At 52.1% G+C, this 24,536-nt stretch overlaps 1 protein-coding gene across 3 annotated transcripts in view; it reads right to left on the bottom strand.

Annotated features, from left to right (window-relative positions):
• Positions 1–24,536, bottom strand: part of DEF6 (DEF6 guanine nucleotide exchange factor) — a 38,702-nt gene that overhangs the window by 4,919 nt on the left and 9,247 nt on the right. For 2 of the 3 annotated variants that reach the window (XM_039534860.1, XM_039534862.1), the window contains 6 exons: positions 14,662–14,802; positions 11,434–11,619; positions 5,428–5,655; positions 4,289–4,435; positions 2,698–2,806; positions 995–1,293 (listed from right to left, as the gene is read on the bottom strand). In XM_039534860.1, coding sequence (XP_039390794.1) covers positions 995–1,293; positions 2,698–2,806; positions 4,289–4,435; positions 5,428–5,655; positions 11,434–11,619; positions 14,662–14,802 — 1,110 coding nt within the window. The remainder of the gene's footprint in view (positions 1–994; positions 1,294–2,697; positions 2,807–4,288; positions 4,436–5,427; positions 5,656–11,433; positions 11,620–14,661; positions 14,803–24,536) is intronic. The other variant, XM_039534861.1, reaches the window with a different exon arrangement.

The following is a 24,536-nucleotide window of genomic DNA, read 5'->3' as shown; positions in this document are numbered from 1 at the left end:
AGGGATAGGCAACAGGGACCTCAGCCTGCTCCCCAAAGATGTGACACTGCCGCCGAGCAGGCCTTCCTGCTGAATTGGGAATAAACTGGGCTGCAGGAGACTGTCCTTGTTGCCACTTGGATGTCCCAGCTAGCAGGGGCGGCTCTAGCAATTTCGCCACCCCAAGCACGGCGGCATGCCGCGGGGGGCGCTCTGCTGGTCGCCAGTACCGTGGCTCCGGTGGACCTCCTGCAGACGTGCCTGCGGAGGGTCCGCTGGTCCCGCGGCTCCGGTGGACCTCCCGCAGGCATGCCTGCGGATGCTCCACCGAAGCCGAGGGATCAGCGGACCCTCCACAGGTACGCCTGCGGGAGGTCCACCGGAGCCGCCTGCCGCCCTCCCGGCGACCGGCAGAGCGCCCCCCCGCAGCATGCTGCCCCAAGCACGCGCTTGGCTTGCTGGGGCCTGGAGCCGCCCCTGCCAGCTACGCCACGATAGCGCCCCGGACTGCACGGGACTGTGAAATTGAAGCCCTGCATTTCCCCAGCCAGCTGGCCTTCAAGGCGCTTGAATTTCTATCAGCCATTGTGAAGCTGCACGGTGAAACTGCAAACTGAGCCCCTTCCGATGGGGAAAATGGAGGGGTGCCCTGTAGCCCTGGGTCTGAGAACTGCTCAGCAGTCTGGGGCTAGGAAAACACTAGCCAAGCAAGGGAGGAAGTACTGTGCTGGACTTGAAAAGCAGGGAGAGCCCGCCCCAGTGCAGCCTCAACGGGATGCAGTGCTGCTGAGGGTCCTTTGCCTGGGACGGTCTGTGTCAGAAACCAGGAGCTGCTGCGCACAGGGGTCTGGAGTTTGCCAGTTAAAAGACCCAGGAGGCTGCAACAGTAGCGACCCAGATTGCTACTAACTTCGGGGTCTCCGGTGAGTTACAAGGGAGACCAAGAGAGATACTGTGTCCTGCTCTAATGGAAACCTCCTAGCATGGACGCCACCTCCCCTCCTTCCCCGCCAACCTGCTCAGCCTCCTTCAGCTGGATCTCCAAGGTCCTCTGCATCTCCTCGTGCTGCAGCCGGCGCCGCTGCTCTTCCTCCTGCAGCAGCAGCTCTGCCTGCCGCTGGGCCTCCTTGAGCAGCTCCAACTCCTGCAGCTTCCGCTCCTTCTCCTCCTGCAGCTGCTTGAGGCGCTGCATCTCCTCCTCCTTGGCGGCCTTCCGCCTCTCCCGCTGCTCCCTCTGCTCCCGGCGCTTCTGCTTCAGGTCCTTGTGCAGGGACTTCTTCCCCTCCGCTTGCAACCGGATCGCTGTCTGAATGGCTGGGAGGGAAGGAAGGAAAGGAAACTCAGCAGGGCCACACCCGGCTGGGCCATAGATCCAGCTGCTGCAGCGTGCCACAAGCCACATGGCCAGAGCGTGGCCTCCTACGAGAATGAGACTGGGGGCCCGGCAGACAGGACTCCTGGGTTCTACGTCCTGCATTTTGACCCCTCTTGATGCACATGTATGTCAAATACATCCACAACATCTGAAAGGTTAATATGGCCATGCCACTGACTGTGACCTCCGGACCCAGTCCTGCAGGGTGCTGAGACCCATTTGACTTCAATGGGAGCTGTGGCCACTTAGCACTTAACAGGATCAGGCCTTTGACCAACCTGTGCCTCAGTTTCTCAATCTGTGCAACAATCCTCACCTGTGTTGCAAGGGTGCTAATTACTTCACGGTTGTACAGTGCTAAGCATGGCAGCTATACACACAGCCCTCTTGAGGGAGCGGCTGTTTGCCATGGATTCTGAGTCAGTCTGATTAAAGTGACCTGGTTTGCAGCAACACGATGTTTGGAAAGTCCAGCTGCTAACTCCAAACAACTTGAAACATTTTGGAAAAAGTGTTTGGGCCTGAATTCTGTGAAATGGGCACCTGTACCAGCTGATCAGGCACTAGCAGAATCTTGGGAGAGGTTTACAAGAAAAGCTGGTTAATTCTAAAACCCTAGCTCTTTCCATCAGTAGATTGCCCAGCTCTTTACATTATCCCCATTTTACAGATGGGGAAACTGAGGCCCAGCGAGGGGAAGTGACTTGCCCAAGGTCAACCAGCAGCCAGTGACCAAGCCAGGAGCCCAGGTCTCCTGAGTCCCTGTTCAATGCTCTAGCCACTAGGCTGCAGTGCCTCACTTAGTTTGCTCTAAGTGGTTAGTTAATAAGAATCTCTCACAGTTTCATCCCAAAGTGCTTCACCAATGAGATACACACGGCACCTAACACAAAATGTGGCCACCTCTGGGGTGGAGTGAGGCTGCTGATTGGCACATAGCTCACAAGCAAGGGAAAGGGGAACTCCGAAGGACACCAAGGGAATGTCCTACCCACCCACATGTAAGAGAGACAGAGAATGCCAAGAAGCAGACTCGGCATTCCCCTCCTCCCAGCACTGGGCACAAGCAGCCAGCTCCACTGAAGTTAATGGGAGTTGCTATTACCCTGTGGGAAGAAACTGGGTCTCTGTTTTATGGGCCTGGGGCAGCCCTGCCAGGGGTGCTGAGCGTGCAGAGGAAGAGCATGTAGAGGTGCACAGAGAGCTCAAGGGCAGAAGCTGCCTTTGCCACCCCAGGGTTTCATCTTTTCCTTCCACTGAAGCGACCCAGGAGCAAGAGGAAGGCAGGACAGACAGGGAGGGTGGGCGGGCTGAGAGCCCGGCGTGGGTGCTGCGGCACAAACCTAGCGTCCACTCCTGCCGCTGCTTGGTGTCCGAGGCACTCATCTCATACGTGCGGGAAGAGGTTTTCACGCAGAACATGCATCTTTTCCCGTCCCGGTCAGGCAGGACCTATGGGGAGAGGGGAAGGAGTTACCGCTCCTGTACCTGGAATAGTGCAAATCCCCCCTGCGCCCACAAACCCATTCCTGGAACGGAGCAAATCGCCCCTACCCCTTACCCTACAGTCTGGGACAGCCCCCCACAGCACAACTCCCAGCCTGCCAGCCCCCCTCCTTTGGCCCAGGCAGCTCCCCACCAAACCCCACTGTGCCCTTCCCCTAGGGCCTTTCCTTCTGGACGTAAAGGGGCAGGAATTACAAGGAAAAGAAACGTCTCTTTCCTTCCCCGCCTACGTTCAGCCTCCCCCAGTCCCTGTACAAACTGGGGCCCGGTATTAACCCCTCCTTTGCTGGACGGAAGCCTTTGGGGCAGCGTGCTGATAAAGGGCAGCCTGGCACCCAGCTGATATTGCTAGGCCAGGTACCAGCAATGGATGTGAGTCCCCACCCCCACCGACACAGGCATGCGGCAGGTTGGATGTCAGGCAGCACACAGCTGGTTAACGGGTCTGCTGCTGCTTCATACGCCAGGGCTGTCACATCAGACCACCCTCGAGCCTAGCCCTGTGTGTCAGTGATGTCACTGCACACGCCCCCCCCCCCGGGGGACCCTGCAGCAGCCAGCAATGCTGGAGTGGAGAAGCCAGCAGTAAAACTGATTGAAACCTGGTGTGAATTTAGTGCTGGTGAAAGGTGCTGGACTGACAGCCCGGGAGAGCCAAGTCCTCCATCTATCCCACATGCAGGGCTTGACAGGACAAACTTTCCCCAAACACGCCCCTGCCCAATAGGCATCTGATCTGATCAAGAGAGCTCAGTCTCCAGGGCCCATTCAGTCCCTGGCCCTTCTGCAGAGACTGCCAATTAGTGCCAACTGTAGCAGTGATTTTTCGGTCGGGGAGGCCGGCTGGCTGGGAGCTGGGCTGAGAACGAGCAAGCTCATGTCACATAGGGTAAGTGCACTGCAAAAGGGGTGTTCTTAGCACGTGTTAGCGAACTCGGGTTAAAATAGCAGCTAAGACACAGCAACGAGGCCTTGAACTCCGGTTAGCAGTTCAAGGCTGCCCTATGGGCTGCAGCTCGCGCTGCTGACCCGAGTTAAAAGCCAAATGCTGCGTCTGCCCTGCCGGTTTAACCCGAGCTAAGAACACATCAGTTTTTTGCAGCATGCTGAGTGGAGACAACCCAGCAGCCACCCTTGTGCCCTAGCCTGTGAAAATCCGGTTGGTTCTGGTTCTCCAACAGCGCCCGTCACCATGGCATCTGGGGAGCTTTTCTAGCCTCGAGTTGCCATGGGGCTCCTGTGTTAACGGAGGTGAAATCGGTCTGACTGTATGTCCCCTACTTTCATTCCACAGGCACTGCCTGGGGTCTGTCACCCACTGGAACAGTAGCACTTGGAGTGCGCACACCCCCTGGGGAGACAGGGAGGAGCTGTTATTACACCGATGGCCCAGCACAGCCCCTCTCCGCCGGAGCCCGGCGCAGTTACCTCCACGCAGCAGTGTTTGTCCAAGGCAATGCTGCCTTTCTTCTCCTTCCGCTCCTCGCTCATGTAGTAGGACAGGGCGCTGGGCTTTAGTGTGAACCATCGCTCGGACCAGTTCCGCCTCAGCTGGCCCTTCTTCCAGAGGTAGCCCTGCGCCCAGACAGACAGAGGGGGTCTCAATCCACGGGCCGTGCCAGAGAGCCCCTGCGCTATGAGTCCAAGGCGGGTTTTGCACCTGGCTCCCACCCGGGTTGTCTCAGTTTGCGCCCAGCCACCAGAACCATCTCGGTGCATCCGCACCTACCGTGCTTCCTACTTGTGCGCGTATTGGTGCATGCTGGGAAAGCTGCTGGGCCCCTGTCCCATATTGCCTCAGAAAGGACGGAGTGCCCAGCAGACATGCATGGAGCAATGCGCCCCAAGGTGTCATACTGCACACAGCTTGCTGGGAGCAAGAAGGACCCGCCAAACCAGTTCGACAAGCACAGGCCGGGGGCCCTATCCACAGCGTGCCGAACCGGTAATAGAAACATGGTGTCCGCCAACAGCACTGCCATGTTACCAACTGCACATCAGCCGTGGCGGGCATGGCCACAAGCCACGGCTAGAGCCGCTGTCACTACAGACAAACAATCAGAGATGCTGTCTGCCAGCGAGGGTCTGTGTTCTCTTAAGCAAAGTATTTTAGGTCCAAAAACTGGCCTGGTAGCTAATAAGAAGGGCTGAGAGCCTGCCTGGTGGCCAGATGCGCCTGGCAGACTCATCACCTGGTTGCCTAGGGGTGGCTGCTGGAAATTCCTTTGCACATGCAGTTCCCACGAGCTTTCCAGGAAGGACTGGGGCAGGAGGGAGGCTCAGCCCCCCTGTCCAGAGCTCTAACCTCACCCCTCCCCATGAACTCAGCTGGTAGGGTTATCTCGTAATAGCCCTATGACTTCGTCCATATGGAACTGGGGAGGGGTGGCACACTGTCCCTGGGGTGAGTGGGAAGGGCCCGGCTTTGCCCCGAGATGGGTAGGCCCCCACAGCACTGGGCTTAGTGACAAGGTTATGTGGTACAGCCCATTTCTGGTGGGGATCAAAACCCAGCCTAAGCCCCTCTCCCAGTAGCTTGTCTCCCAGGGTCCCTGCTAGCTCCTTGCCTGTTTGAGCATGTCCTCAATGACCTCCTGGTACACCTCTTCAACGGCCATACTGACGGCCTCCCGCTCGATCCCCCGCAGGAGCTTCCCCGAGTTCACCAGGTCCAGGAACTGCCAGACCGTCATGCCGCTCTGGTGCTGGGGATCCTGCGAGAGGTAGTCGTCCAGCTCGCAGCAGTTCAGCTCCACATTCATGGCGGTGCAGACCTTCTTCAGCAGGTACTCCACCTGCAGGCGGGGGTGGAAGGCAAAGCAAGAGCCATTTCCACCTGGGGACCCCCAGAGACCTACGTACCCCTCATTTTTAACCTGGGGATCCCCGGAGACCTGGGGCCACCCGCCATTCCCACCCCAGAGACTTCAGGCCACTGCCCCCAATGGAGCCCCCTTTCCACCCCAGAACACCCAGAGACTTAGAATCAACCCTATTTCACCCCATAGACACTACTTTCACCCCCAAACTTCCAGAGAGCTGGAGGCACCTCCACCTCCACCCCAGAGACCTGGGGGAATCCCCGTGTTCACTGAAAAGAAGTAGGGGAACCCTCATTTCCACCCGAGACTCCCCCCAGACATTAGTAGCCCACCCCAAAACTCAAAGCAACCAAAAATCAGTGAGCAGTTTTGAAAGTGCTGGCCTATGATTTTACTTAACACAGTTACTGTTGCACTCAGTTTTGCTTAGTGGGAAAGAATGAAGTTGCTATTTCGGCCCCTCACTCACATAGCAATGACCCAACACGCACACACAACTGCTGACAATCACAGTGATACACTTAAAGTATTTTAAATTCTGTCTTGTGAAGCACCATCATTAGGTTTTAGCGTAAACACCCAATTTCAGATGACTGGGTGAAGCTCACACTGCTGAGATCTGGCTGTTTCAGGCTGCATTCAGACTCAGGGTATGTCTACACTATGGGATTATTCCGATTTTACAGAAATCGATTTTTGGAAACAGATTGTATAAAGTCGAGTGCACACGGCCACACTAAGCACATTAATTTGGCGGTGTGCGTCCATGTACCGAGGCTAACGTCGACTTCTGGAGCATTGCACTGTGGGTAGCTATCTCATAGTTCCCGCAGTCTCCCCGACCCATTGGAATTCTGGGTTGAGGTCCCAAAGCCTGATGGGGCCAAAAATTTGTCACGGATGCTTATGGGTAAATGTCGTCAGTCAATCCTCCCTCCGTGAAAGCAACAGCAGACAATCATTTCACGCCCTTTTCCCTGGATTGCCCGGGCAGATGCCATAGCACAGCAACCATGGAGTACGTTCAGCCTTTTTTCACTGTTACCATATGTCTACTGGATGTTGCTAACAGACGCAGTACTGCAGTGCTACACAGCAGCATCCCCTTGCCTTTGCAAGTTAGCAAATACTGTACTGTCTGCTGCTTTGCAAGTTGACAAAGATGGTTACCAGTTATACTGTACCGTCTGCTGCTGTCATGGGTGCTCCTGGCTGGCCTCGGTGAGGTCGGTCGGGGCACCTGGACAAAAATGTGAATGACTCCCAGGTCATTCTCTTCTTTAAGTTTTGTCTAATGGAGAGTCAGTCCTGCCTAGAATATCAGACAAGCCTACTAAAGAACCGGAGAGGCAAATGGCCGCTCCGGGTCAGAGCCCCACACAATCCGCAGAAATGATGAGCTGCATGCCATTCTAGGGGGTGCCCCTGCAACAACCCCACCCGTTGCTTCCCTCCTCCCCAACCCCTCCTGGGCTACCGTGGCAGTTATCCCCCCATTTGTGTGATGAAGTAATAAAGAATGCATTAATAAGAAACAACACTGACTTTATTGCCTCTGCAAGCAGAGATCAAAGGGGGGAGGGGAGGGTGGTTGGCTTTTAGCAAAGTAGAGTGAACCACCATTCTTCACTTGCTCCGCCTATAGCTGAAAATGGGAATCCGTGATAAGCACTAGGATAGAAGCACAGGCAGGGCTGAATCTCCATTTGTGTGTGGGCCTTTGGTTGACACTGGTAAAATACAAAATGTCCCACGATATGTATGTTGGGGAACAGTTCTAAACGGCAGCTTAATTTTTTTATTTGCAGCAAAATGTAGAGGTCTAAGTATCTTACTGTGAGCCCTGGTAGCAAGGGGTAGGCTGGGGTAGGCGTGACCGCACGGTGCTGCTGACTGGGAGAGCAGCCTGAGGCAGAAGCCTCCCGCTGGCATGATATTCCAGGCAGGACTGAATCTCCATTACACAAAACTTAAAGAAGAGAATGACCTGGAGTCATTTCCATTTTTGCCCAGGTGCCCCCTAACGATCTCACCGAGGCCAGCCAGGAGCGCCCACGGAATAATGACGACAGAGACCAGTCCTACTGTACCATCTGCCGTCCGCAAGGCAAGGCAAGGGGATGCTGCTGTGTAGTGCTGCAGCACCGCGTCTGCCAGCAGCATCCAGTAGACATACAGTGACATTGAAAAAAGGCAAGAAACGATGTTTTTCCCTTTGCTTTCACGGGGGGCTGGAGGGGGCTGACGACATATATCCTGAACCACCCGCGACAATGTTTTTGACCCTTCAGGCTCTGGGAGCTCAGCCCAGAATTCAAATGGTGTTCTGAGAGTGTGGGAACTGTGGGATAGCTACAGTCGTCAGTCACCCCTCCCTCCGTGAGCGTCCATTTCATTCTTTCGCTTTCTGGTACGCTTGTCTCAGCTCCTTAAGTTTCACGCAGCACAGTGTTGAGTCCCTGTTGTGGCCTCTGTCCATCATGGCCTTGGAGATTTTTTCAAATGTTTTGGCATTTTGTCTTTTGGAACAGAGTTCTGATAGAACAGATTCATATCCCCATACAGAGATCAGATTCAGTATCTCCCGTACGGCCCATGCTGGAGCTCTTTTTTGATTCTGGGACTGCATGGTCACCTGTGCTGATCAGTGCTCCATGCTGGGCAAACAGGAAATAAAATTCAAAAGTTCATGGGGCTTTTCCTGTCTACCTGGCCAGTGCATCCGAGTTCAGATTGCTGTCCAGAGCGGTCACAATGGTGCACTGTGGGATAGCTCCCAGAGGCCAATACTGTCGAATTGCAGCCACACTAATCCTAATTCGAAATGGCAATGTCGATTTCAGCGCTACTCCCCTCGTCGGGGAGGAGTACAGAAATCGATTTTAAGAGCCCTTTATGTCGACAAAAATGGCTTCATTGTGTGGACGGGTGCAGGGTTAATTCGATTTAACGCTGCTAAATTTGACAAACTCGTAGTGTAGACCAGGCCTCAGGAAGATTGAGTTGCATTGTCTACAGTCAGTTTGCATTTGGGAAGGGTTTTTTTGCAACAGTAAAAACTAGAAACTTCTTTTAAAAAAAGTTTAGATTTTTGCAGAATCTGTCACAGGGGCTGGATAACCACCTCAAATGTGCTAGAGCTAGGGCACGAGGCAGGTGTCGCATACCAGTGCCATAATCGCAGTGTTAGCTGTGGATTTCTGGGGCCCTTTCTGGCTGCTGTTGAGATCAGAGCAAGTTACTGTAAGAAGGGAGAGAGACGGTCTCCCAGAAAGTGGGTCAAAATGTCAGGAAATCACCTTGAAATTAAAAAAAAAAAAAAAAGTGAAAAAAAACCCCATCAGAAAGTTTTGGTTTTTGTTTGGTTATTTTAACTGAGGGTTTTGGCCACCTCTCATCTCCCAAGAGCTGACCCAGAGCCCAAACATGAAGGGTCGAGTTTGACATCCATGCAACCCTGCTGAAGTCATTGTGGTTTAATTGTGGTGTAACCCAGGGCAAGGGATAGTACCGACTCTGTCCCCTGGATTGGATGTCCTTCCCCCGCTCCCAACAGCCTAGTGCAGAGGAGAAGGAAAAAGCCCCAATACCCTGCCCCCTTTATAAAAAGCAAGCGAACGCCCAGCCCCCAGGCAGCGCCACTCAAACAGAAAGATGATTCAGTGTGTCAAGGTCTGTGGAACAGGAAATACCTCTCTTGGGGAACAGGAAGTGCGCGTGCATATGCAGCAACCACACAGCTCTGGTTTTTGCTGATCTAAAGGGGAGATGGAGCAAGAGCAGCAGCTGCCTGGTGGCAGCAGAGAGTGGCGGCATGACAGAGGCCATCCTCACCAGCCCATCAGTCAGAGGGGCAAGGCCAGGCCCAGACCATCCCCTTATTGCCGGCCAGGCTGCTGTTAGCTTTGGAGCCAGAGGCAATGGGTTTGTTTTCCCCGTCTGAGTCTGTGGATTTGCAACCCACCTGATGGGGACTTTAGTTCTGCATTGGGAGACCATAGAAACCTCCCTTTCTTCCCACATGCCTCGTGGAATTTAGAGATTATGATTAGCCGCTTTGGCTGAGCGGCTGGGATTCCTCTCTTTTAATTAACCCTGCGGCATGCACACACATATCCGGAGTGGTCAGAGCCTTTCCTGCAGGCTAAAACACGGACTCCGCCACTCTGCAGCCGCCCATGGGGACCACATCCCAGCACGCCGTGATCCATCTGGATCCAACTATTTCATGCGGTGCAGGAGAATCTATTGACAAAACCACCCCCATAAAGTTACTCATTAGGGAAGCGAAATGATCAGCAACGTTCCCCCGACAACACCCTGACCTTATGGGGTTGTGTGGCTTTAAATGTGTTATGAGAGGCTTATTGTTCCACGTTCGTTTTGGAAAAGGGGGGCAGCCTTAGAGAGGGCCTTGCAGGGTGAGAGTGCATGTCCACACAGGCAGCTGGCTCCCACTCAGCCAGCCCCTGAGCGGGTACAATGGCAATAGCAGTTGGGAGTCCCTGGCACAGTCAAGGTCTCAGCTCCGTTTCCATCCCCGTTACAAACCTGGGGGCTTGAAGCTACCTGCGATCGCAGCCTTTGGGCTTCCGTGTTTTTAACTGACAGCTTTTGCTGCTGACGCAGCTCCGGCACATGGTGCTGGCTGATCAGGCAGGTGCAATGCGAACATGCCGGCCCAGTACCCCCACCCTCTCTGCTACAGCTGCATCCGCACCACGAAAGCCAGCTGGAGTGGAGAGCAAGCATCAGACATGGCTCGGCAAAGAGGGATTGAAAATGCATGGCCCCCATGATGGAGGCAGGACCAGCTGAGCTGAACACCCAGGGCAGCAAACCGAGCCAGCCGACGGAACACATTGTCTCCTCGCACTCTTTCCACACCATCAGGCTATCCGTGCCACGGACAAGGACCTTCGCTACGGAGCAGTCCCCTGGGGAACGACGGCTGGCTCCCGCGAGCTGGTTCCGCGGCTGTACTAGCAGAATGGTCTGCTCTCCTGCCTCTGCCTCAGCTACTTTCCTTCATCTTGGACACAGTTCTGACCCACGTTTCTTCTGGCTCTGCAAGCAGTTACAGCCAGTTCCCAGATGTGAGGGGGATGGTGGCCACGCAAGGAAACAGCCCAGCCTAGAGAGCGTTTCCCTTACCGCTGCTCATAACAGTTTCACCCCTCTTCCTTCCCTTCGGCCATCACCTCATCACCCCTTCTGACTAGAGCGGTTGCATGGGCTTAGTTAAACCTGCACCAAAGCATAGTCCTTCACCCCAGCCTGCCCAGGTGCAGAAGCCCCGTCCTGGAGGGACCCTCCTCTAAGCCCAAGAAGGGAATTCAGTCTCCATGACCCATTCAGCCCTTGGCCTCACCACTGGGACTGCCAACAAAGCTGGCATTTAGTCTCAATTATAGTGTGGGGGCAGGAGTTTGAGATGTGATCTCCGGCTCCACTGAGACTGGTCTGAGGTGAAATAAACTAATACCACACAGGCCGGCAAACAACTTTGTTAGCACTGATCTAGGCTGGAATTGAACTGGCGACGCTGTGGGGAAAAGCTCACGCTTTCCCATACCAACCTGTAGCACTATCCCTTGCTGTAACGTTGCAAGGTAGATGCGTCACTAGACCTTATTGGATCACTGTGTTGTTTGTCAGTCCAATAAAAGTCTCTTGCACTTGGCCAGAGTTTTCCTCAGAGAGGGGGAAGCTGGGGAACTGACTGCAAATGACAAGACAAGGAGCTCCTACCTCATCTGGGACCATGACAAGAGGGTATTTGTCTTCAGAGAGGAAGTTAAAGAGACACCAGAGCTTGAAGGCGTCCTTATGGGACACGACACTGTTCCCATTCCGGTCGGGCTTGTAATTCTTCTTTGCCGTCAACGTCCAGCAGAGCTCATCAAAATCCTCCTTGACAAAAGCCCCTTCCTCCACCTGCAAACACACCCCGGGAGCCAGTGAAGGTGATGCCATGACATTACAAAGCACTGGGAATAACACAACAGCCTGCTACAGCGCCTGTCATCTCAGGAGTGTAAAGAGCTCCACAAACCCAAACTGCTTGTCACCCCCATTTTACACCTGGGGAAACTGAGGCACGGAGAGGGCACATGATGTGCCCAAGATCACCCAGTATATCACCAGCAGAGCTGGGGCTAGAAGCCAGGAGTCCCAGTTCCCAGGCCCCTGCTCTACTCCCAGAGCACTCTAACATGAACCCAGAGCTGTAGGGACTCTGATACAGAATTGCTGCCTGTCAGTCTCTTACTAACGCACCCAGCACTGGAGTACCTAGGGCATCATGTTATGACACCTACCTCGTAAGGCTGCCAGGCATGATCCTCCCCCTCTCAGACAGACCTGGCAATTCTGCCATTGCATCCAAGTATCAGAAGGCAGCATAAGATAGATAATAAACAATACCTGGCATTTACAGAGTCATTTCCATCCCTGAGTCTCAAAGCTCTTTATGAAGTAGGGTTGGTTTCAGCATCCCCCTTTGACAGATGGGGAAACTGAGGCTCAGAGCGGGGAAGTGATTCATCCCAGGTCACCCAGCCAGGCGATAGCTGAGCCACGAATAGAGCCCAGCTCTCCTATGTCCCAGTCCCGAACCCCAGCCAAGATGCGTGATGTTTCAACAGCTGCCAGGCACTACAACCCCTGGCCTAGCCCTCGAGCACATGGACCTGGACATGACCGTGTCCTGGAGCTTTCCCAGCTGGTCGGTTTAGTGTGTCAGTGAATATTTCAGAACTCCGTGACACACAGGGGATACCACGACAGTGACTATAGCGGCTCGGTCAGATCTCACAGCTCTACAGTACTGTTCATCCAAAAGGTACTTTACAAACTGCACGCAGCCACCCCCAGTGAAATGCAGCCACTGCTGGGGTGTGGGGCAGCATCCAAACAGCACACTGCCCAGGGGCAGGGTGGGAGGGAAACTTTTTGGTTGTAAATACCAGGGTAAACCACTTACTCTTATCAAAACGCCCTCTCAGATCTTTCATGGCCATGCAGACAAGACCTGGGTTTTGAAATGTCTCCTCTGAAAGACCCACCCACAAGAAACTCAATTTATCTACTTCTGATGGGCTGGCCTGGCCTAGTCAGGATTCCAACCTGTGATTCCCTGGAGTCTATAGCAGAGCAGAGGCAAGGAACAAGGTTAGCTGTAATGAATATAAACAAGATACTTCACTGGGGCTGCTGGACATAGCCAGAGCCTGCGGCTCTCTCGGCTTCCTGACGGACTAACAGCCTGTGCTGCTTAGAGTTACTACCCAGGAGATCCCCAAGTCTTGGGCTAAGAACTCTCCAGATGGACACTGACTACATTGCAGAGGAGGGGCATTTAATACCAGAGGCTTTGACGCTACGCCACCCCCCGCCAGCTCCAGCAACACGCTTTTCTGCATTGATTACCTAGTGCAGGGGCGGCTCCAGGCCCCAGCACACCAAGCACGTGCCTGGGGCAGCAAGCCACGGGGGGCGCTCTGCCGGTCGCCGTGAGGGCAGCAGGCAGGGTGCCTTCGGCAGCATGCCTGCGGAGGGTCCGCTGGTCCCGCGGCTTTGGCGGACCTCCCGCAGGCTGCCGCCGTATCCGCAGGACTGGGGACCTCCCGCAGGCAAGCTGCTGAAGGCAGCCTGCCTGCCATGCTTGGGGCGGCAAAATACCTAGAGCCGCCCCAGACCTAGGGTGAGATGTTGACACATGGGGCTATGCATTGCACAAATGAGCACCGTGGCTTCTTTTACTAGCTGCAGCTCTGAACGGGCCAAGGCACAACCTAGGGCAATAGGGAGGCACCTCCTATGAAAGGCGAGACAGGGTGCACGCGGTCACAGGGGGCATGCGGTCCAACCACCTCATCTTGGCACACGGAACCCCTGCGCCCCCTATTCTGCTCTGACCCACCGTGAGCAGTAACCTACTCCACCAGCTGGTGGTGCAATCTAGGGCAGGGCAGTCTAGCTATTCGGAAATTGGGGGACAAGAAGGTGACGTGTTCCAGCACTAGACATGGGGCCCCCTTCTTTAAAGGGCACAGTGGAAGAAAGTTGCTAGTAACTTTTCCTTTCCCCACATGCCCAGAGGAAGCAGCCCAGAGAGCAACAAGCCACAACGTTTCAGTTTAAGAAACAAAGATGCCTTTGAGATACAAGAAAACCCCAAATACCTGTCCCTTGCGGTGCCAACTTCTATTTTCGTCCTCCCTGATAAACCGCCAAATGGGGCAAAAAAAATTCCTACTAAAGGAGAAAGGCCTGAGCTTTCCTGTCGGGTTTTCCACCGCTGGGTGTCTTGTCTGTCAGAGCTACGCTGCCCCTTCTGGAAACACTGAGTCACGGTATGCAGGGAGGGCTGGCAGAGTGGAAGGGGTGACTTTGTTTGCAAAGAGCTGCCAATGCAACTACTAACGTTCAGCGTTTATCTGCCTTTTGAACTCTCCCTCCCCCAGGCAATCGGGCATAAAGGCCTAGCACAGGGTGGGCACTCATGCCTGTGCAAAGCGGCTACAGAATGCCACCGGCAGGGCGAGCGGGGAGTTCTGACTGGGTAGCATTTTATCTTACCCAGGTGTCAGTGATGACAAGATGCAACGCAGGGTGAATTAAGGCCTCTGGTTGTCCTCTCTCAGTGTAACCCACTGGCGAGCATGTGTTACAGGTCCCCCTCTGCGTCCGCTCCTCTGAGGATATGAATCCGTTACAGCCTCTTTAACTCAAGCTGTAACAGCTCATGCTTTTAGCTCTGGAGGTGCCTGTTTCAGTGTGTTGGCCAAGATGGTGGCCGTCAGACACACTGACTCCTAAATCCCAGCCAAATGGTCCTTTCTTAAGAAAAATACATCTAAGTCCACAGATGGGGGTGCTCTAAAGGGATGACCGGCCTTGGCGTAGGGAAAGGAGAAGAATGAAATTCCACCAGCAACCAAACAGAAGGGGCAAGGAGAAAGTGAAGGAGCTTACCTTATCCAGGATGTATTTGTTGAGGTAAGGCATGTAGCCCTGGCTCGATACCGGCCCGTCGTCATCATCCCGGAAATGCTCCTCCAGCGCCACTGGGTCATGGGGGATATGAAGCACTGTGTACAGGTTGTGAGAGAGCACCTGGCAGAGGAAGAAAAAACAGATGCACTCTACAGCTTCCCGGCACAGCACTCGTTAACAACGAGCCTACAGCACTCCATAGGCACATATGAACAGTGACATGCAGACACCGACCTAGCTATCCAGGTGTGACTGAGCGCTGTGGTGTATTGGGGAATGTGTTGGAACTGCAAGTTATCACTTTAAGAGTAGGGCGTTTCCTGGTTTGCAGGCTAAGGGGCTCTAGAGATGTGTGCAATCACAAACAGCCTGGTAAGAACCAGCCTAGAACAAAGTAGTATTGGACATCGCTGCCTTAGGGAGCAGCCTGCTTTCTCTCTCTGTTTTTAGTCCTTGTGTGTTTTTGTTCTGAATGGTAAGAGATAAAGTCGTGTTACACTGCAACTTTCCAACACGAGTATTGATAATTTTATCTAACTTCTCTGTTTATCTGCTGTGAACACAAGTGTCGCTGTTTCATCTAAGCATCCTCATGTCCTAACAATAAGTCTGTGATATGCTAATTGTTTAACAACAGATTCCCCAAAAGTATCCCAGTTTAGCCTGGGATAAACTCTCACATTCCAAAGATAGGTATAGGCTGCAAGGAGCAGAGGAAAGATCCGGGGCATCTCATCGTTTATTTCCCCATTTAAAGCGAATCACATTTTCATCACGATAGCAAAGGATGGAGGCGCAGAACCATAGAGCAAATAAACTGACATTGAGCTGCACTTGGCTGGAGTGGCTTAGAACTTGTCCCTGAAGATACACTGAGCATATTGATAGTGATGTTTGATGGGTGTCATTTGAAATGGGGGACCCGAAGTTCCTCCCTTGAGAGTTTTTATTTTGAAATTTGGTTTTGGCCATTCCGAAGGACAGGGGGGGAATATGCTCTTCAGAGATACTCTGATGAGGTTATGCGCTTGCGCCTAGCACAGTGAGATCCTGGTCTATCACTAAGACTCTCTTGGTGCTATAATAAAATAATAATAATATCAGAGGAATGGGAAAGGCTGGATCATAATGCTGCTACTCTTAATTTGGTATATGCTGCCTAGATACTATGGTGATGGGCATGTTAGCAACGCCTAGGTAGACAGACTTTGCAGCAAACGTAGGTGAATGCCTCAAAATATATTCTGTGGATGTTAACTGACACAAAACACTTTGGGTCTGTTTGCATCTGTTTGTTTTCTGTGAGTGTTCCAACAATCACATTTACTGGCAGGAATACGTGCAGAAACGGTGAACTGGAGAATTTCCAATTCACAACCGACACTATTTGCACCACAAATCATATTCTGATACAAAAAAAATTGTACTCAACCAATCAGGGTAGAGAAACGTACCAGGTGACTTAGGCCTCCAATCAAAACTAACCAAAGCAGCTCAGATTCTGAATTTCAAACCTTCAAAAAGAACCACACTCAACTGAGCTATAGGATGAGCATCAGTCACAGGCTCTTTTGTGGGGAACCGAGCCATTTTAGATAATCACATGCCGCCTACAGACAACTCCCAGATATCTTTGCCTGACGTTCTGGGACATGCACAGGGTGTGCAGTATGTGGCAGGCTGCATGGAAGGGCTAAGGGCTTTGGATATTAACCAAGGTTGTTAGCCAGCCTGGCAACAGGGATGGGACAGAGTAAGAGAAAGGGACAGATGACCTCCCAACACAGACCATTGATGCACAGTTCCCCACTGGGGCCTCAGTGAGTGCCCCACCCTTGGAGAGTAAATTAACTCCATGGTGCTCAGTTTCCTGTGTGAGTCTCCCCACTGGTCTAGCTCCCCAGTGCTCCTGCAGTCGGTGAGCAGAGGACGGGTGGGTTTGTTTGCCAAACGGTTTGCAAAGTGGATGCACAGAAGCATTGGTTAGGGCTACTCAGGTGCCGGCAGCCCTGCCTAGAAGGCAGAAGAGTTGAGATTAAAGTGCTGCACAAGAGCCCAGACCCTAAGGTGACTCAGTCTGCAGAGCATTGCTGGGGTGGGAGGGGACATTTCCGGCCCTTGGGATGGTGTCAGATATTGACGTACTCAGAGGGGCTGGCTTAGTTACTTATGGCCAGACTTTAAAAGGTATTTAGGTGACTCGGGGGGTTTCCGAAGGGCCTGGGCACCTAATCCCCATTGGTTTGAATACTTTTGGAAATCCCACTGGGTGCCTAAATACCTTTACAAATCAGGCCCTTAGTCCCTGGAGCTGCAGGTTGAGATGCTGGCAGAACAACTCTGCCCATCATTCCACCAAAGGAAGGAAACTGAAGACCCTGGAGTGAGGAGAACTGATTCCTAGGTCCACCAGTGACTCACATTGTGGGATCTTGGGAAAATCCCTTCACCATTCTGCCTCAGTTTCCCCATCCATGCAACAGGGGTTGTATATATTTGCCTGCCTCCTAGGAAGCTCTTGAGGCTAAATTAATGGCTGTGTGTGAAGTGCTTTGAGTTCCTCATGTGGAAGGCGCTAGGGGAGGGGAATGCAGATAGACACTGGGGGTGGGTAGGAATACACGCAATAGTAATATTTATAAGCCATTACTAATATTCAAATATGCCTTTAAAGGCTGAGCAGGCAGGGGAAAAGAGTTAGAGAAAGCAGTCAGGAGAGAGCAAAGCACATGCTTAATGCAGACTGGTCTGAGACCTCCCGGCTCTCTGAGACAGCTGGGTGAGAATGCTGTGGAAGGGCATCCCACCGACATGGCACCGCCCTTTTGGCAAGGACGGGGCAGCTGCTTGCCTATCTGCAAACGTGGGCATTCACCTCTGTGATCCCGGACATCCCTGGCCTGTCTGCTGAGACGGCCACCGGGGAGGTTAAAGAGCACCAGGGCTGGTGGATACACCATAGGCAACACGGAGGGAGAAGCAATCATTTCACAGTACAGTCGCCCCCAGAGACCCTGACTGAGAGCAGGGCCCCATTGTGCTAGGTCCTGTACACACACCTAGAAAGAGACCATTCCAAAGAGTTTACAATGAAAACAGACAAGACAAAGGGTGAAGGGAAACTGAGGCACAGAGCGGGGAAAAGTGACTTTCCCAAGGTCACAGAGCAGGGTCAGTGGCAGAGATCCAAGTCTCCAGACTCCCAGCCTGGTGCCCTGTCCACTAGATTCGAACATGCTTTCCCATTTACCGGTCCCCTGAGCCATACAGTCCCCCTTTCTACTCACAGGAGCACTGCTCACTCTGTGAAAGCGCAGCTGGCTGGGCACAGTGGATGGAGTTTCACTTTCAAATTGGCTTTGTTTAATAAATTATCAGTCTGAGGTTATACGGGGAGCTCAGCATTTGGAGCTTTTCTTGACCAATCAAATTCTCAGTAACATATTGACTCCACCTAGCTTTTAAGCACAGTATACGTGTGACAGCTACAAGTATTATGCTGATGCCTAGGATTATATATTACAAGTACCTGCCACAGCACTTGGCTCAGATCAGGAGTGGAAAAAAAACTTCATTAGCCTCAGTGTCCTAACTAATTCCCAGTTTGGATAATGAGATCCTGGCTTCCTAAAGATCCACCCTTCTCCCGCCTGTTCTAAACTACCTGGTTGTGTTGCTGTGTGCTGTTACACGGCTGCCACCTCCACCCTAAAGCTAGCTGCATTTTGTTGTTGGTGGTGGAAGCAAAACCTCTTACTTACCCTAGGTGTGTTAGGAGGCTAAATTCACTAATGCCCAGAAAGTACTGTGAAGCCTGCAGATGAAAGGAGCTGGAGGAAGGCAAGGAATCCTCACTGATTGTCAGTATTAGAGCTGGGAAACTGCCATGATGGGTGCCAAGCCTAACAGATAAGAACCTGAAGAGATAGGACAGGAGTGTGGTAGAGTGCACATGTTACTGGGCATGGATACCTCTGCTTGCATGTGCCCCGTATGGTGTCTGTGCACCTAGGCCTGTATAGTATCTCTGGGTGTTTGTGGGAAGGGTGATTTGATAACTAACAAGATGGAGGTTGCAATGGCAGTACAGAACCAAGGGCAGAGTCTGGGGTGTCACAGCTCCATGGACCCTGGTCTCTGTTGTCCTTCACTGGGATGTGCAAGCTGCAGTATCCGAAGGTTCAAACCCACCCCCAAGAGCAGCTCACTCGGTTCCCCATGTTTCTTTCCCCCCAGCTGCGTTTAAGTCATTTATCAGAATCCTCCATCAAACCACAAGCTGCACGTGACAAGCCCTGGGAGCTTCCTCCCCCTCCCTGAGCAAGGCTTCTACGTTTCTAACCAAGCCTTGTCCCCGTCTCTATGGTGATGCAAAAAGTCGTGTCCAACTCAAAGAGCCAAGAGCCTCTGTGACAGTCACGGATGTTTGTAGCTGGACTCCCGCCCAGAGGAGAGTCCTAACCCCAGCTGTGCAGTCACCAGTTACTCAAGTCTTCTGCAGTTCAGCATCAGCACGCCCAAGAAATTGCTCCATGAACACCCCTCCCCTGGCAGGGGGGCAGGAAGACACTAGCAGGGACAGGAAACTAGGCCCTGTAGATGGGGCATAAATCCTTTGGATATAGATCGTTCCCCTCCCTGCTCTCTATCTAACCCAGGAGTGGTTAATGCGCAAGACAATTTGTTCAAGTTATAGAATCACAGAACCTATAAATAGACCTATCAATCACCAATTACATTTCCCTGTAGCCCCTCTGCTATAGTAGATGTCAAGGCCATGAAGGTCAGTTTCCGCTTGGAAAAGAAAATTATTCATGCTTAGTCTGGGTAGTTTCTTAGCTTGAATGGTTTTATTTACACTCTATACACCAGTCCTGGAACAGAAGTGGTCACAAACAGCATACGGGCAATCCCCTCTTTCTGACATCTCAGCCCAAATACCAAAGCCTGATTCCCAGGAAGCTACTCTGCCCTAAGAACTTAGTAGATCAAGGCAGCCAGAAAACTCTCCAACTGTTTGCAACAGCATCTCCAAAGAACTGTAACATAAAACAACAATACAGCTTTTCTTCCAAGACTGAACACCGCTTGCACACTAAGAAAAACTTGCAAGGTTATGTGTAACAGCACCATCTGCTGACACCTGCCATAACAGTATTATAGTCCCTGAAAACGTATTATAAAAATTCTTCATGAAAAGTGCCCGTAATCCACAGAAAATGTTGACAATGATTTTTTGTTTTCATCCAAATTTTCCGTAGGAGAACAAAGACAATTTTCCAACCAATTCTCTTTATATCACCTATCCCATAAACCCTCATATACCCTCTCTCCACATTTTATCCGCCTTCTCATCTTCTTACTTCACAAAACCTCGTTGATGCTTTGACTTCCTGGAATGTTAATACAATCCTAGCCACTCAGCTTTCCGCCAGCCCTGAAACACTGACTCCTAGACATGCATCCGACTAAATGTGTATTTACCCACAAAAGCTCATGCTCCAATACGTCTGTTAGTCTATAAGGTGCCACAGGACTCTTTGTCGCTGACTTCTAGAGACGCTGCTTCCTGGAACAGCAACACAGCAATGGCAAAAGCACTAGTCAGCTGCTGAGACATCATCCCTTGAAGCAAACCTGGCTCCTTCTCCATCAACCCACAGCATCCATCAGGAAGGTGGGTAGTGATAGAGAGAATGGGGATAAGAAGAGGTGAAAGCAGCAAAGAATCCTGTGGCACCTTATAGACTAACAGACGTTTTGGAGCATGAGCTTTTGTGGGTGAATACCCACTTCGTCGGATGCAAGTAGTGGAAATTTCCAGGGGCAGGTATATATATGCAAGCAAGAAGCAAGCTAGAGATAACGAGGTTAGCTCAGTCAGGGAGGATGAAGCCCTGTTCTAGCAGCTGAGGTGTGAAAACCAAGGGAGGAGAAACTGGTTTTGTAGTTGGCTAGCCATTCACAGTCTTCGTTTAATCCTGAACTGATGATGTCAAATTTGCAGATGAACTGAAGCTCAGCAGTTTCTCTCTGAAGTCTGGTCCTGAAGTTTTTTTGCTGCAGGATGGCCACCTTACGATCTGCTATTGTGTGGCCAGGGAGGTTGAAGTGTTCTCCTACAGGTTTTTGTATATTTGTGTCCATTTATCCTTTTCCATAGAGACTGTCCAGTTTGGCCGATGTACATAGCAGAGGGGCATTGTTGGCATATGATAGTGTATATTACATTGGTGGACGTGCAGGTGAATGAACCGGTGATGGTGTGGCAGATCTGGTTAGGTCCTGTGATGGTGTCGCTGGTGTAGATATGTGGGCAGAGTTGGCATCGAGGTTTGTTGCATGGGTTGGTTCCTGAGCTAGAGTTACTATGGTGCGGTGTGCAGTTACTGGTGAGAATATGCTTCAGGTTGGCAGGTTGTCTGTGGGCAAGGACTGGCTTGCCACCCAAGGCCTGTGAAAGTGTGGGATCATTGTCCAGGATGGGTTGTAGATCCCTGATGATGCATTGGAGGGGTTTTAGCTGGGGACTGTATGTGATGGCCAGTGGAGTCCTGTTGGTTTCTTTCTTGGGTTTGTCTTGCAGTAGGAGGCTTCTGGGTACATGTCTGGCTCTGTTGATCTGTTTATTTATTTCCTTGTGCGGGTACTGTAGTTTTGAGAATGCTTGGTGGAGATTTTGTAGGTGTTGGTCTCTGTCTGAGGGGTTAGAGCAAATGCGGTTGTACCTCAGTGCTTGGATCGTGTGGTGTGCCCGGGATGGAAGCTGGAGGCATGAAGGTAGGCATAGCAGTCGGTAGGTTTTCGGTATAGGTGAAGAGGTGAGTAACCACATTCACTACTGTAGCAATGTGTGGTCTCTGCCCCTTTCAGGATACAGAAAATGGGGTGACAGAGACCTCGGCACAGTGTGAAAGGGGAGAACTAGCCCTCCAAAGCTTAGTTGCTTCTCCAAACTCTTAGGACTTGTCTAAGTGAATAATACGTCCTCTGGGGATGCCATACTAGCACACCACTGGCCAGGACAGGTGTCAGAGAGCGGAACTGTTCTAACCAGTCACAGTTCACTAAAAAGGGGGGACAAAGCAGGTCTAGTGCTGAACAGGAGCGAGAGGCAGCGGGGAGTGGAGTGATAGTGACCTGTGCTCCTAGTAGGATTGCCAACCCTCCAGGAATTAGTCTATAATTAAAGATTACATCACGTGATGAAACTTCCAGGAATATGTCCAACCAAAACTGGCAACCCTAGCTCCGAGGGCAGGAGGGAACAAGAGGAATGTTAACAACACCTTTCATCTGCAGATCTCAAAGCACATTCAAAAACATTAAAGTCTCATCCACTCCACCCCACTGTGAGCTGTCATCATCCCCTGGTACGACTGGCCAGCCTGATTTCCAGAAGGGGCAAGTGACTTGTCCCAGGTCATGTGACACTCAGTGGTCGAGCCAGAAAGAGAACCCAGGAGTCCTCACTCCCTGTTCCCCTGCTCTACGCATTAGATCAGTGTCCTCACTACTGGAATGGCTGCCACAGCAAGATACTTGCTATGAAAAAATTACTTGCCTATGAGAAATAAGACCCAGACTGTCCTAGATCCCAGGCCTGAGCTCTCATCACTGGACAACACTCCCTACTGTGGTACCCAGGCCCAGCATGCAACGGCAGCTACTGAAAGGAGAAACTTCCCAGCCCCCAAAATGGATACAAGAAAACCAGCACCACCAGAACAACACAGGACCAGTTTGGTACACGCCAGCCACCTTGGCTGGAGTGGTGGTATCATGACTCAGTATTTTCAACATCAATAGCTTGCGATATCCAGAAAAGCGACAACAGGTCTGTGTGGGGCAAAGGTAAATGTGGGTCCGGTATTAGGGACATCTCACCTAACGAGAGACATTTAGGAACTGTAGATGTTAGCATGCATTTAAGCCATCGTCTAGGGGCCAGTGCAGGATCCCACTAGGGAATTTTAAATGACTCAAGCAATGGAGCTTCCATCATTTCCCTTGGGAAATTCCACCGACTCAAGGGTCTCGCAGTCAGGGCCGGCTCCAGGGTTCCTGCCGCCACAAGCAGCAAAAAAAGCCAATCGGCGGCTCTTCAGCGGCAGTTCAATCGCGCCACTCTATTCTTCGGCGGAAGTTCGGCGGCGGGTCCTTCACTCCCTTCCTTCCTCTTCAGCGGCACTTCGGCGGCAGTTCAAAGAGGAAGAGAGGGACTGAGGGACTCGCCACCGAATTCCCACCGAAGACGGGCTGCCCCAATAGCAGATGGAGTGCCGCCCCTTTGTATTGGCCGCCCCAAGCACCTGCTTCCTTAGCTGGTGCCTGGAGCCGGCCCTGCTCGCAGTTAGGGAGTCAGACCCTCCTCCTGTCATCCGTATTCAGCCTATAATCTTCCATCGCTCCATTTCATCCCAGTCAGTCACACCCTCTCCCTCCTGGATGTTTACACAGGTCAGCAGCTCAGCGTCTGAAGCTTTCATCAGGCTGTGGCGTTCCTGAAAGCACACCTCCCTTTGGGAATAGGGCTGTCAGGACATCTGCCCCCTATGGCACTGCGTGATGAGCTGGGACAAACAAAATCATTCAGTCCTGCACATGGCAGCAGGTCTGCTCACCCAGTCCCCTAGAAGACATGCTGCTTACCGGATTAGCTTAGCAACTACAGACATCCCAGGGTTCATTCCTCCTTTGTTTCCAGTCCAAACACATGTGGTACTGTTCTGGGAATAGCCACTCCAAATGCCTGACTAGCCTCCACCAAATCAGGCATGTACAAGAGTTTGGGAGTGACATGTGGCTACATCTGTCACGCAGATAGGATCGATACAGATCGTAATCAGAGACCTGGCTATCAAATCTCAGTGCCTTCATTCACTGAGCTCGCTCTATCCTGGAACACGGCAGTGCCCACCTCAAGACACGTGCTAATTCCCAACTGGTTAAGACTGACTTTAATGTCCACCTGTTTATCTGGGTGGATCTCAAAAATGCTTCACAATCATTAATTCATGACACCTCTCATACTCCTGCCAAGTGGGTCAGTATCACTAACCCCACTTACACACAGGGGTAAGTCGCAACAGAGAAGCAAAGGGACTTGCCCAAGGTCCCAGGGCGAGTCAGTGGCAAAGCTGGGGATAAAAATCCCTCCTGGTTCCCAGCTCGCTGCTCTAACCGCTACCCCAGACCCCTGCTCTGCGTTCCCACTGACATACAGGTGCTAGTTTAGGATTGTTTTAACAAACAAATCCCCGCTCTGTTATCACAGAGAGATAAAGGCCTGATACTCATTCACACCAAGGCCACTTGACACCACTCTGGCACAAATCACACTTATCCTCACCTTAAAGCTGCTCTGGAAGTGTAAAGCAAAGTGGCCAGTGGAGGATCAGGCCCTAAATCCATCAATATTCTACACTGCTCTGCTCTGAAAAATCTTCCCCCCAGGGGAACGAGTCAGCTCCTCTTCCTGTTCCACAGGTGCCTCCTCGACCATACAGGCCTGGCACTAATACCGCAGGACCACCTTTGGCGGCTGGAGGTCAGTCAATACCTGCACAGAGGCTGCCCATGCAGGCCAGAATCGTGTGACGCTTTGTGTGATGTAGACACAGCGAAACGGACCAAGACTCGTTAACCCCATTTGACCTCGACCCCCTCAACAGTCATCGGACGGGCTGCCACCCACCCAGGTGGGATTCAGAGCAGCGGCACAGCAGTATCAGAGCTAGCTTCCCTCTTTATAACCTTGACACCACCTACTGCTCTACCGGCGCTCGCAGCCTTTGCATGAGACGCAATAACCGGCACTCTCCGTCATCTCTCCCCCTACAGCCATTTTCATA

Source organism: Mauremys reevesii, linkage group 4, assembly GCF_016161935.1.
Source record: "Mauremys reevesii isolate NIE-2019 linkage group 4, ASM1616193v1, whole genome shotgun sequence".
NCBI lineage: Eukaryota > Metazoa > Chordata > Testudines > Geoemydidae > Mauremys > Mauremys reevesii.
Note: the sequence above shows the minus strand (reverse complement) of the source record. Positions and strands in the feature narration are given on the sequence as shown.